The following is a 12431-nucleotide window of genomic DNA, read 5'->3' on the forward strand; positions in this document are numbered from 1 at the left end:
GTCATGTTCAGCAGGAAGAAGAACAAAAGTAATTGGAAATTTACATCTGGAACCTGCTAAAATCTGAACCCCTTTAAAGGTTGAAAGAGAAGGAGGTGTATGAACCCATGGACATAAGGAACTCACAGACTGTGAACCCAGAAGTAAAACCAATTTTTAAAAATCCTAATTTTCCAGTTTAGGCTAAGAACAGCCAACATACCCAAAGCCTCTAAAGAAAACCTGGTCCCACATCTCTCACCATCAGGGAGTCATAATGCAGTAGGCAGAAAAAAAGTGTCATTAAACCTTCATCTTTGCCCTAATCAAGCCAGCTTCAGTCCTGAATCCCAGCTGTGAGTCTGACAGCAGCTGTGGTGTAAGGGGTTACAAACCCTTTTAGTGCCACAGCACCTGGGTAGGATTTACCTGGGCAGGGTTGGGTCAGTGGGTGTGACCTGTGCAGGTACCTCAGAGTCATCCCAACACCACTGGTTTTACACCCTTGTTCTTCCTTCCTCCCTGGCAGTACAACGGCTCCCGCCCGAGGGAGGAGTGGGAGATGTGGCACCCGACCCTGATTGCAGAAGCTCTCTTTGCAATATCCAACATCCTGAGTTCCCTGCGGCTCATCTCCCTGTTTACAGCCAACTCACACCTGGGACCCCTGCAGATTTCTCTGGGACGCATGCTGCTAGACATCCTCAAATTCCTTTTTATCTACTGCCTGGTGCTTCTGGCTTTTGCCAATGGACTGAACCAGCTTTATTTTTATTATGAGACCAGTGCCTCGGAGGAACCCAACAACTGCAAGGGGATCCGATGTGAGAAACAGAACAATGCCTTCTCCACGTAAGACATCCTCTCCTTTCTGCTTCTGAGGCTGCTTCCCCTGTCCCCCCTGCCTTTGCTGCTGCCTGTCACTGCACTGACAGAGCCTTTATTTATTTATTCATTTGCAAGTACCAGGTGAGGTGGTTGGCTCTGCAGGAAAGGTGGGAATTAAGTGGGGCAGACATTGTGTGAGCTCTGCTGTCACAAAGACTCACTTAGGTCTGGGAGACCTTTTAGTTCTGGACCAAGGAGTTTCTCTGCATGATCCTGCGACTTAAATCTTATTATGACTATGCACAATTACAGTAGATTTGAGAAAGGAAGGGTCCTTTTGCCACAGGAATTGTTTTGCCTAATTACTGAAGAAAGGAGGGGAACTTGAATAAAATGAAGAAAATAAGGGATAAACCTGTTAAAACCAGGGATTAATAAATAATGTGGCACAGCAACAACAACTATCTCACCTAGACCATTTTTATGGATACATGATGTTGCAGGCTTCTCTGATTTCCTTGCAGACTAAAATCCCAGCAGAACCTTTTTTTTGCTGGGAATGCTGGTACTTTACTGAGAGGCTGGCATGGAAATTGCTGTGAGGACAGCTGGCAGAGCTGAAAGAGAGAGCACATGCTGAAAAATGACATGAATTGTCTTGCTGATGTATTTGTTTTAATTACTAATAGTAGAAATAATTATAATAATCATCCCCCACCCGATTGTTCTTGCTGCTTGCACAGTACTTAACTCACAATGGCAGGAGAAATAAATAAAGCACGGTCTAGAAAAAGGCCCACACCCTGCAAACAAGCAAAACAAAACTGTTGTCCACCACTTTATGCTAAATTAAATAAAACTTGTCATGATGCCCAATAATTCTCCTCCCTCTGTCAGCTGAAGGTTTGGGGTTAAGAAAGGATTTGGGATGCATTTGCACTGTTATCTAAAACAGATGATGCTGAGGCCACATGACTTGGTTGGGAGAGGAGAGGTTCCAGCATTGTCCTGTGGGCTCTCTCCTAAAAGAAATATGGAATTTTCATGGGGCAGAGCACATCCTTCAAGAGCAGCATGACCTGGTAGACCGGACATGTGCCACTTCCCACTGCAGAGCAGGAACACCCAGGCTTGAATCATTTTCTCATGAAACCCCTCTCTGTCTGAGGGAAGTGAATGGACCTGCTCTGTGCTAATGAGAAACAGAATTAAAGATTTCAGACTTTTTTTATGTTTCAGTTGCCTCACATGCCCCAGAAATGGGTCATGCTGCCCTGGCAAAGGAATTAAATAACAAATTTATTCCCTGATCTGTGTCCATATTGATGCAGCAGTCAGAGGGAGGAAAGTTTGGCAAGTTTGTTATGGGGTAAATTCTACCTCAGGAAGGATCAAGGCTGCAAAATCCAGTACCAAACCCTGCCTTTCTCTGGAGCTGTGGTGAACAGATGTGTTCAGCTCTGCATTCTGGTTTGGGCCTGCCACCACTGCACACTGGTTCTTTTTACAGATTTCGTTGTGTCAGGTAAGTGGAGAAGCAACAGCAGGATTTGACTGAAGAAAAAGAACATTGGGCCAGCAGGAAAAAAAAAACAAAAAACAAAGCAAGCAAGCAACCAACCATCCTGAAGTCTGTAAGAAGGTGTAATGTCATGAGAGCAAAAAATTATACAAGAAGCACTTAGCAGAAAGTGTGTAGATCAGTTTAAATACAAACTACAATTTCTGCCACCCTAACATTCATTGAAACCCCCTGCCAAGGGAATGTAGCACAGAAAGGAAATTGAGGGGGCTCAGCCTTTGTGGCAGAGGTTTGTGTAAAACAAAATCACAGTGGGAGGGGATCCATTAGGAGTGAGGTCTCCTGGCAGGGGAATGAACACTCTGCAGGTACTTTTTGTTTGAGGCTCGCTTAAGAAATTTATTTAACGTGTTCTTAAAAGTTTAAATGGTCTTTATTAACACCCCCAGCACAAGCTGACATTTGGCTGGGGAGCAGATGCACAGCATGGGGCAGTGGCTGGGAAGGAGCAGCTGCAGATCCAAGTATTGGATTGGGGGGAAGTGAAGGAGGCTGGAGCCAGTCCAGCCAGAGCTGGGGACCCTGACTTTGCTGATGGCTCATTCCTCATGAAGGAATACACCTGCAAAGCTTTGAACCAGTGCACTTTGGTTCCCACAGCACTCCTGGGCTCGCACAACGAGCTCTCATTCTGCAAGGAGAGCAAAGAGGATGCCCCATGTGTGTCTGCAGCTTATGTCAAGTGTGACACCTATTTACTAGCACATTATTTCCTATTACCCTCAAAGGGTGGGTTTAACATTTTCTTGGCGAGGAAATTTTCTGCATTGCACACACAGATCATGGAGAAGTAATATTCCTTTGTGACAGCAACGAGGGGAAGTAATGAATAATTTAAGGTTTTCTGCTTTGGCCTTGCCATCCCTCAGAAAGCAGAGTGCCTGCTGCTTAGGCAGATGATTGGAAATTATGTTTATAGCTGTGATGCTGGCAACTGAAGGAGGGAGAGGAGAGTGAGGAAGAGGAGGTAGGGGTGCAGGAAGTCACATCTCCCTGCCTGCTGTGACCTTCTCTCTGGAGGGTCACGCTGCCATTCCCCTGGGCACAGGTTCCTGTGGCAGAAGGGGCACTCGCTCTCTCTAAGCCACCAGGGAGAGAGTGGAGCTTTAATAATTCTTCTGTTTGATTGGGATTGAGATTCAAAATATACTCAGCAGGACATGAGAGTCTCTCAATAACAATTTCCAAAACTCTGTTTTTTATAGCTGCTGCTCCAAAGCAGTGTGAGCTTCCCCTGAAACATGGTCCGTGAAAAGAGGCTGTGGACCTGTCCTGTCATTAAACACTGAGGACACAGCCCCTGAGCCTCACTGCTCTGCAGAGCTGCAGGAACCACTTGGTGGCTTTGTCAAGAGCATTACATGCCCACATGTGAATATTTGCTTTAGTCTGGGCCCTGGGTAGTATTGTGTATCCAGAACTATGCATTGATCACTTCTAGAACCGATTTCAGTTCAATGATTAGAACCTCTGTCTCTCTTGTACCTACAGCCCAAGTAGTATTTCTACTGTAATAGTAAAAGTATGATAAAAATTTTAAAAGACAGCTAGCATTCCACCACTTCTAATAAAGAAATGCTTGGCATTCTTTGGTTAATACCTCGGTTATTTAATAAGCCTAACAACCAGCCTGAGCTCTGGGAGAAAGGTTTTTTGCTTTAAAGCATCTTTATGATTTTGGCTAGTGAAAAACATAAGCTACATCCACAAAATATAAACTAAATCTTCATATAAGGCATGGGGATACATGTGAACAAATGCCTGGAGAAGATGGGAGAACAGATTCCTGGTATGTCAAGTAAAGCATCTGAATTATTCATATTGATTTGTCTAGTAGTCGCATTTGAAAACATCTGCTGACCTCAGGCCAAAATGAAAACTCTTAAACAGGCATATAAATGTCATTTTTGGATGATATAAATGCCGTATTTTGGAAAGCTAAAACAAAGATTCCCAAATAGAGCAATTATTTAGATTGCTGATTACGCGTCCGACGTGGCTGTGAAAGGTCACTCGTCTGTGGCTGAAGCAGAGAGAGACCTGGGGTGATCTCATCAGCTCAGTGGGGTCAGGTCTGGTTCATCTGTGCAAGGAAGCCTTCAAAAGAAGAGAAACTCTTGAGCTGAATTAATATGATGACTCTTTTTCATCTGAGTCATTACTGAGCAGTGGTTGCAGGGTTTGCCAGGGACTCTGCCCGTGGTGGGTGGGAGCTGCTGCTACAACCACTCAGAGCCACCAGCACTTTGGGCAGGTGTGATCCAAACAGAGCAGTGTTTCTGGGCAGGTGTATTCCAGACAGAGCAGTGTTTTTTGAGCAGGTGTATTCCAAACAGAGCAGTGTTTCTGGGCAGGTGTATTCCAAACAGAGCAGTGTTTTTGGGCAGGTGTGTTCCAAACTGAGCAGTGTTTTTGGGCAGGTGTGATCCAAACAGAGCAGTGTTTTTGGGCAGGTGTATTCCAAACTGAGCAGTGTTTTTTGGGCAGGTGTATTCCAAACAGAGCAGTGTTTTTTTGGCATATGCATTGCAAGCAGAGCAATGTTTTGGGGCAGGTGCATTGCAAACACAGCAGCATTTTAGGCAGGTGCACCTCAAACACAGCAGTGTTTTTGGGCAGGTACACTGCAAACACAGCAGGGTTTTTTTGGGCAGGTGCACTGCAAACACAGCAGCACTTTAGGCAGGTGCATTGCAAACACAGCAGTGTTTTAGGGCAGATGCACTGCAAACACAGAAGCATTTTAGGCAGGTGCACTGCAAACAGAGCAGTGTTTTGGGCAGGTGTATTCCAAGCAGAGCACTGCAAATCAGAGCAGAAGGTGCAAGTGCAGTGATTTCTGCCATCTCCCACCTCGTGGTGCCTTGTTGCTGTGCACTGCTAACTGCTGCAGTCACGCTGTACTTGGGGATGGGTTCCCTGAGCATTTATCCTGCAGACATGTTAATGATGCAGGCACTGATTAAACAGGAGAGTTTATAGATAGCAGAAGCATCGCAGCATGGCAATTTTAATTAAATGGAATATATTGTGGCTGTTCTTTGCAAGTGTGCAGAGTGGGAAAGGGAGGCTTGGGTTCCTTGTGGAAGTTGTGCTCACTGCATCTCACAAGGATGTAGACTGGGCTTTTGGATAGACAGCAAATGCTGTTGATGGGGCAGCTCTCGCATGCATTGGCTGGTGGGTCACTGTGGCTGAGCACAGGCTGTCCCCAGGGAGGCATAAAAGGCTGTGCTGAGTGGCTGCTCTGTGATGTCTCCCAATATCTGTGTGTTCCCTGAAGATGATTTTCCACCCCCCAACATCAGGTAGCCAGCTAAAAATCTGTCTTTCTTTGCAGACTTTTCGAGACCCTCCAGTCACTCTTCTGGTCTGTGTTTGGGCTGCTGAATCTCTACGTCACCAACGTGAAAGCCAGACACGAGTTCACAGAATTTGTTGGGGCCACGATGTTTGGGACCTACAACGTCATCTCCCTGGTCGTGCTGCTGAACATGCTCATAGCCATGATGAACAACTCCTACCAGCTCATTGCTGTGAGTTACCCCTTCTCTTTCTGCTGCTCTTTCTCCCCGTGTGCCTCATCTGTCTGACTTGCAGCAGGTGGGTCCCTTCTGGCATGCTGAGACTGCTGCCCCCAGTTTCTGCCTGCAGGTAGTTGGGATTTGTGCTCATCAGCCTGCATCGTGCCTGTGGAGGAGGTTTTGCTCTGTTGGTAAAGCTTCCTAGCTGGAAAAGGCTCATGGGCTGTGATCTGCCCCTGTCTCCTCTTGTGGAGTAACCTTGCTGACCACTTTGGGTGTATAAAGGGAAAAACCTTCCCACTGCTTCCTGATGTTTGGTTATAACTTGGGGGGTGGGTGTTGTGGTATATTTTTTTATCCTATTTCTGTTTTCCCATGTGAAACTGTGTGTATCAGGAGCCCAGTCCTGCAATTTCTTTTTCCACAGTCTTCCCACTTGAAATTAGATCACGTCCATCTGTAATACCAGAGTCTCCTGGCTGTATAACCATCTGAGATTCCTGAGTAATCCCAGTGCAGGATGGATCTGAGCTGAGGCAGCTCAGGGCCATAGAGCCCTTATCAAACTGAACTTTCATTTGAATGTTCAAAACTGTTTTCTCCACTGTAATCTCATTCTGTGTACCCAAAAGCCAATCTGTACCTTGATGATTAAATTTGTCAACAGACTGAAAGCTAAAGCAGCGTGGCTTTGCATTTTAAGGCTCTTTAGGTCAGGAACAGTATGGAAGGAAGCAAAATCTTGTGTGCACAGGACTTCAGATAAACCAGTGGGCACTCACTCTCCATTCTGACCACTAACATATGGTTTGGAGACAGTGAGGTGATGAGCTGCTGCATCATCTGGGAACAAAACAGGAGTGGGGGGAGCTGTTTGTGTCCCTGGCTGGTCACTCGGTACAGATAGAGTAGGTGCTTCCTCCTCTGCTTTGGGTGACTCCTGTTTTATTCTATAAGATAAACCAGAGCAAAAACAGAACCAGAAGCAGTTCTCCTAGTATTTCCATTTCCAAATTCCTGGACATGTCTCTGGGGAAATGTGTGGGTGAGCTCCTTTCCTGGCTAAAGCACAGAGAGGAGTATTGAGTTGTTTTCTTGAACAGGTTCTGCAATTGTTGTTGATTATCTGCTGATTCGAGTGGCTCCTAAATTCACTTGGTCAAACTGAGCACAGACCCCTCAATTTGCTGATTCTTTTGGACATCTGATCTTTATCATGGTAAAAAGTATGAGAAAAACTGGACCACTGACCTTCCAGATTGAGCAGAAAAGCAGTTTATCACAAAGGCATTTATCAGTCTGTTTCAATGCTTCAAGTGCTTTCTCTTTGTTCCCTGATACTCCTCACATTCCAGGGAGACTGCAATGAGGGACAGAAAACAAAGATTCTCTCCTTGGCCGTTTTTTCCAATTCCCTTTCCTTTATTGTCATCGAACAGGCTTGTCACTAAGACAAAGCCCAAGCCTAAGACTGCACAAGAATAGCAGCATTTGCTATTCACTGGGCCACAAACCACTCATCATTCTTTCCCTGAATAATTCCAGCGATGCAATGACACATTACACACAATCCCACATGAATTAGAGGGACCCATCATAACAATTAACCGAAGAGAAGGGTCCAGAGAGGGCTGCTGTGTTAATGGTTTTGTGTCTGGAGCAGCTGGCAGCGGGGACTGGCCCCAGCAGAAGCTCTGCCCTTGGCAGCGCTGGGGCTGGAGGATGAACTCTGCAGATAACCGAGGCACAGCACGGAGTTCAGCGAGCGGGAAGATGTCACTGGAAATGCTACAGGAGACTTTGCTGTCACTCGAACTGTCTGGCTGCAGTCGATACCCAGAGCAGTGACATTTCCCGGGACGGCAAGGGGCATCACTTCCCCTCTGTGGCTCTGCAAGCTGCATTTCTGCATGTTTTCTCTCTGGGACAAATTTCCTCCATGTGTCTTCTCAGGGCAAACATCAATTAATCTCTCCCCCGAAGAAAAGAAGTCGTTAATAAACGTTGAGCTTTACAAATGTGGGGCATTAATTAACCTGCTGTAATCAGGTTCACTCCCTGCTGAATCACAGCAGGCTGGGTGCTAGACTGGGCATTTCTTCCTCCTGGTATTTATATTACATTGGATACACATGGAATGACAGCATTCCAGGGGGAAAGGAGGGGACAGGAGTCCTTGGGGTGGGGTGGAGGTCTTCTTCTGCATCAGGAAGAAATCCTGTGCCACAAGCATCACTGCAGAGCAATAAAACACACGTGGGGGATGAGATGAAAGTGCATCTCTGCCTGCTGACTCCCCTGCAGTGGAGTGCTGAGGACATCTTCATTAATCCCGTTTGTTAATGAGCCCCAGGAATTGCTGCAATGCAAACAGGCATTCTCTGCTCCTCTCCTGCAGGGACAAATACACTTAATGCATTTGTAGCAGTTGTTCTTCAGGTCAGCTTTTCTCCTATACTCACACATGAGTTTCTGCTGTGAGGTTTGAGAAAGGAGAATCTGGGCTGCTCCTCCTTGGCTCTTCATTTTGTCTCCCCAGTCTGGGGATTAGGGCTTGGTGCTTGATCAGGCACTGCAGGCACACAGCGTGAAAGCACCAGTGTCTGTGGAAGGCAGAGCAAGGCAAGCAAAGAGTAAAACCTCCACTTCAAGTGGTTCTTGACTCAGAGAAGGAAGAACTTTTGTGCCATAATTTTGTTGGTTTTTTCCTCAGCTGTTTCAGACTTCAATAAACACACGTTTCCAGGAGTGCCCTGAAGCAGTTTCAGTATCGATTATCTTCAGACAGCCCATTTTTCTCCTTTGCCAAACCATAGCTTCGTTATGGCAGACACCATCTTTCACCAAGAAAGCAAACAAAATCCAAATGCAATCTCCCAAATTTCCATACCTTCCATGCTGTTTCAATATGGGAAGATCAGAATGTTTTATGCCAGCAGCACAGGATGCAATGGCACGTTATGCATTGCCAGCTCCCTCAATACCTTCCAGACATGACAGAAATACCCAGGGGATGGGAAGAGGAATTTGTCACCATCACAAGGGGAAGGACAAGGAAATGATGTGAGGGTAGCCAGGTGGCTGCATCATTTGTAAGTGGCAGAAAGTAACTGAGTGGGTGATGAGCACACTTTGTGTGATGGGCTGTTTCTCATCAAGTCCTACAATCCTCCTGCCAGATGCTAATTTTTTTTCAAAATAAGTGGGATAGTTGGCATTCCTGAGGGTGCAGGTGCATTTTGGCCCTGGGGGTGCCCTCGGGTGCAGGTACAGGTTGCAGAGAATTAATGTGTATTTTCTGAAAGCTTGTTCCTTGTGGCCACACCCGGGATATTCTGGGGAGTCAGGCAAGAATTAGTCACTGGAGCTGCAGCAATAGCAGTGGAAGAACAGCAGCCAGGGGTGTGCAGGATGGAAACCACGGGCTGTGAGCTGGTGGGCAGAGCTGCAGGTGAGCTAGGGTGATAAATGGTGCACAACAGCTCCACACCCACCGGCACATTAAAGGGAGATCTGAACCCTCACAGCTCTCAGGTGTTCTAGGATAAAAGTACAAAGATGCTTAATACCTCAGGGGTTACTTACAGCAAAGTGAGCCTGAGAAAAATTCCCTCTAACTCCCATGTGTGAAGGTGTTGCAGCCTGGGGTGTGTAATGCAGTGTCCACGTGTGATGTTGCAGTCATGACTTCAGCAGCGAATATAAAAGTTACAAAATCCTTGTGTATATTGTATTTTGTATCCTCCTGTTGGTAGCTATGTCTGTTATTTCGAGCTAGCTCATCTCAGACAGCTGTTCCTGCAAAAGGCTGCAGTCTTCAAAATATAGCAAAAAAAGTTTTAAGTGTGTCTGTCAGAGTAGTGTAGTGGAACTTAGTTGCCAGTGTTTGGGTTGCAGGAATCAGGGCATTGGGCACCAGCCTCAGGGTGCAATTTTACATGATGAAGTTAAATTGAGTGTAGTAACATGAGTAGTTAAGGATGAGAATGAAGGAAAGAAATATTTTGCATAGCAAAGCAAAAGCTGTACACTAAACAGAAATGGCATGTGCAGCTAAAAAATAAATAAAACTTTGACTATAAGTATAAGGATATTAGATAAGGAATTTTCTCTGTTTTTGGAGGCTAGAGAGCTTAAAAATCAAGGCACAGAGAAACATAAAGGGTTGTCAGCCCCCTATTACATTGTTTTCAAGATAACTTTGGATTTCCCCCAGGTGGCAGTTTCAAACTTTTCTTTATCTGCAAAGCACATGGATTCCTCCACTTTTCTGCACCAGCTGAGCTCCCTCAGCCCCATGGCAGTAATTGCCACCCAGTTTAATTCACAACACCAGCAGAAATTCTCTTCCCCACTGCGATTTGTGACCCTTAACAGTGTCAGAAACTGTTCCTCTGCTTGATGACCTGCACAGTTATTACCTGGTGGTTTTGCTAAGGAGGAATTTTATGAATCTATAAAGTTAGTTTGAAATACAACAGCTGCCCAGTCCCTGCATTTGGCAGATTTTGGGGTGGTGGGTGTTCCCCTGTAGAGGTAATGGTGGCTCTGAAATCTGGGCTCAGAACTAAGCTCTTTTAAAGCATCAGGAAATGTTCATCTCACCAGGCCCATTTCAGTACCATTAATTTGACTTTCTTAGAAATTAAGCAGTCAGTTTTAAACTCTGTAATACAGCAGGAAATGAAATTATGCTCTTGTTGTGTTGCCAGTACAAGCTGGGATCAATATTTCTTGCAGCTTTTTATGGTGCAGAGAAACAAGGAGGTTCTGGAAAGAGGATGAAATGGCTCTTCCTTGGTTTGCTGGGTGAAATACTCCTCTTTGACCCTCAGTTTTGTGCCCTCGGAGCCTCCTGCTGACCAACACACACATCTGCTGGTCACTGCCCACATGCAGCAGCTGTGATTGAGGGGCAGGTGACACACTCACACCTTTGCTTTATTCTACAGCACAACTGTAATTACTGCACTGTGGATTAGCAGTAATGAATTGAAATGGGAAATTCTCCTGCACTTAGTCACTGCCTTCAGTGACACTTGGACAGGCAGCCAGGACAAGGGGGAACGGCCTTGAGCTGAAGGAGGGTGGATTTGATCAGACATAAGGAAGGAATCCTTCCCTGGGAGGGTGGGCAGGCCCTGGCACAGCTGTGGCTGCCCCTGGATCCCTGGCAGTGTCCCAGGCCAGGCTGGACGGGGTTTAGAGCACCCTGGGAGAGTGGAAAGTGTCCCTATGGCAGAAGGTTGGAATAGAATGAGCTTTAAGGTCCCTCCCAACCCAAACCATTCCATGATTCCATGGTTTCTGTTCCATTTCCCATGGAGTGCAATGTGAAGAAATGCTGGACCCCCACTCCCTGCTCCCCCCTGAGGAGCTGTGCCCACCTCTGGAGTGGTGGGATTGATTTCCAAGGCTGAGTGCTCTCTCTGGACCTTGTGAGTGGGGGGACTCCCAGCAGATTTTTATTGGGAAGTGAAGAGAAATCCGCAGCAGTGGTGTGTTGGGATGCTCCCATCCAGCCTGTGTGTGAAATCAGCCCTGGAGTCTCGCTCCAGACTGGCAGGCAGCTTAATTGCTTTTTGTTAGCAAGCTGAAGGATTCATTTGAAGGTGTAGAACTGTTTGTCTTTTTGCTGGTTTTGGCCTAATTACATGTAACCCATGGACTTGAATCACATTGTTAATATTCATCTGGTGTTTGCAGAGCCTCTGAATAGAGGCACTCGATGTGCTCCAGCTTCACATGCTGCATCTTCTGTTCTTAGCGCAGACAAAGCTCATTCTCCATCCTAGGATCCAGTCCTGCCTCTCCTCTGAGTACTGTCAGCAGAATCAGGAGCTTCAGCCTCTCTGTTGCTTTTGATCTTCAAAACCACAGGAGTTTGTGTGTCCCTGAGAACCACCATGGTCAAACCATTTTGGGGCTTATTCAGGGCAGAAAAGTTACACTTAAGTAAAAAAAAAAGAAGAGTTTGTAATCTGTAGATGAGCCCTGACTGATTTAAAATATTCCAGGGAGTTTGCTGGCATTTATTTTTGGATTTTTCAGGGCTGGGCTCATTTTGGTATGGTTCACACCCCAGTGCCCTGCCTGACAGGTCAATAACTCTCTGCCCATTACGTGTGAGCAGCACAGCCAGGTTTGCTCTTGCTACATGATAGAAGTTGAAGTATCCAGATGGAACCACATAGGTTGCAGCCCCTGCATTATCCCATCTTTTATTTAGGTCTGACAAGCTCAATTAGCATTATCTTGTGCTTCTGCATCGAGGGGACTCTTGTTAGAAAGGCAGGAGAAAAGAGGAAAAGTGAAAGATAAAGGAAGAATATTACTGAGGAAAAAGCAGTGAAATACTAAAAGGGATTTATCTGGGAAGAGCTTTCCCCTGGTACTGAACAATGGAAACAGCTATATTACTAAGAATTCTCTGAAATACAACATTTTAGATGCCAGTGCTTCACAGATTTCCTTTTGCAACACGCTGCAATCTTGCAAATAAATTGATGCTGATCATA

General features: G+C 45.9%; 1 protein-coding gene across 2 annotated transcripts in view; it reads left to right on the plus strand.

Annotated features, from left to right (window-relative positions):
- The window catches only part of TRPC5 (transient receptor potential cation channel subfamily C member 5), a 100742-nt gene that overhangs the window by 66996 nt on the left and 21315 nt on the right, over positions 1–12431 (plus strand). For both annotated transcript variants that reach the window (XM_030272901.4, XM_030272902.4), the window contains exons 6-7: positions 509–831; positions 5730–5925. In XM_030272901.4, the coding sequence (XP_030128761.1) occupies positions 509–831; positions 5730–5925 (519 nt within the window). The remainder of the gene's footprint in view (positions 1–508; positions 832–5729; positions 5926–12431) is intronic.

The sequence above is a fragment of the Taeniopygia guttata genome, chromosome 4A, assembly GCF_048771995.1.
Source record: "Taeniopygia guttata chromosome 4A, bTaeGut7.mat, whole genome shotgun sequence".
In the NCBI taxonomy this organism is placed as follows: Eukaryota; Metazoa; Chordata; class Aves; order Passeriformes; family Estrildidae; genus Taeniopygia; species Taeniopygia guttata.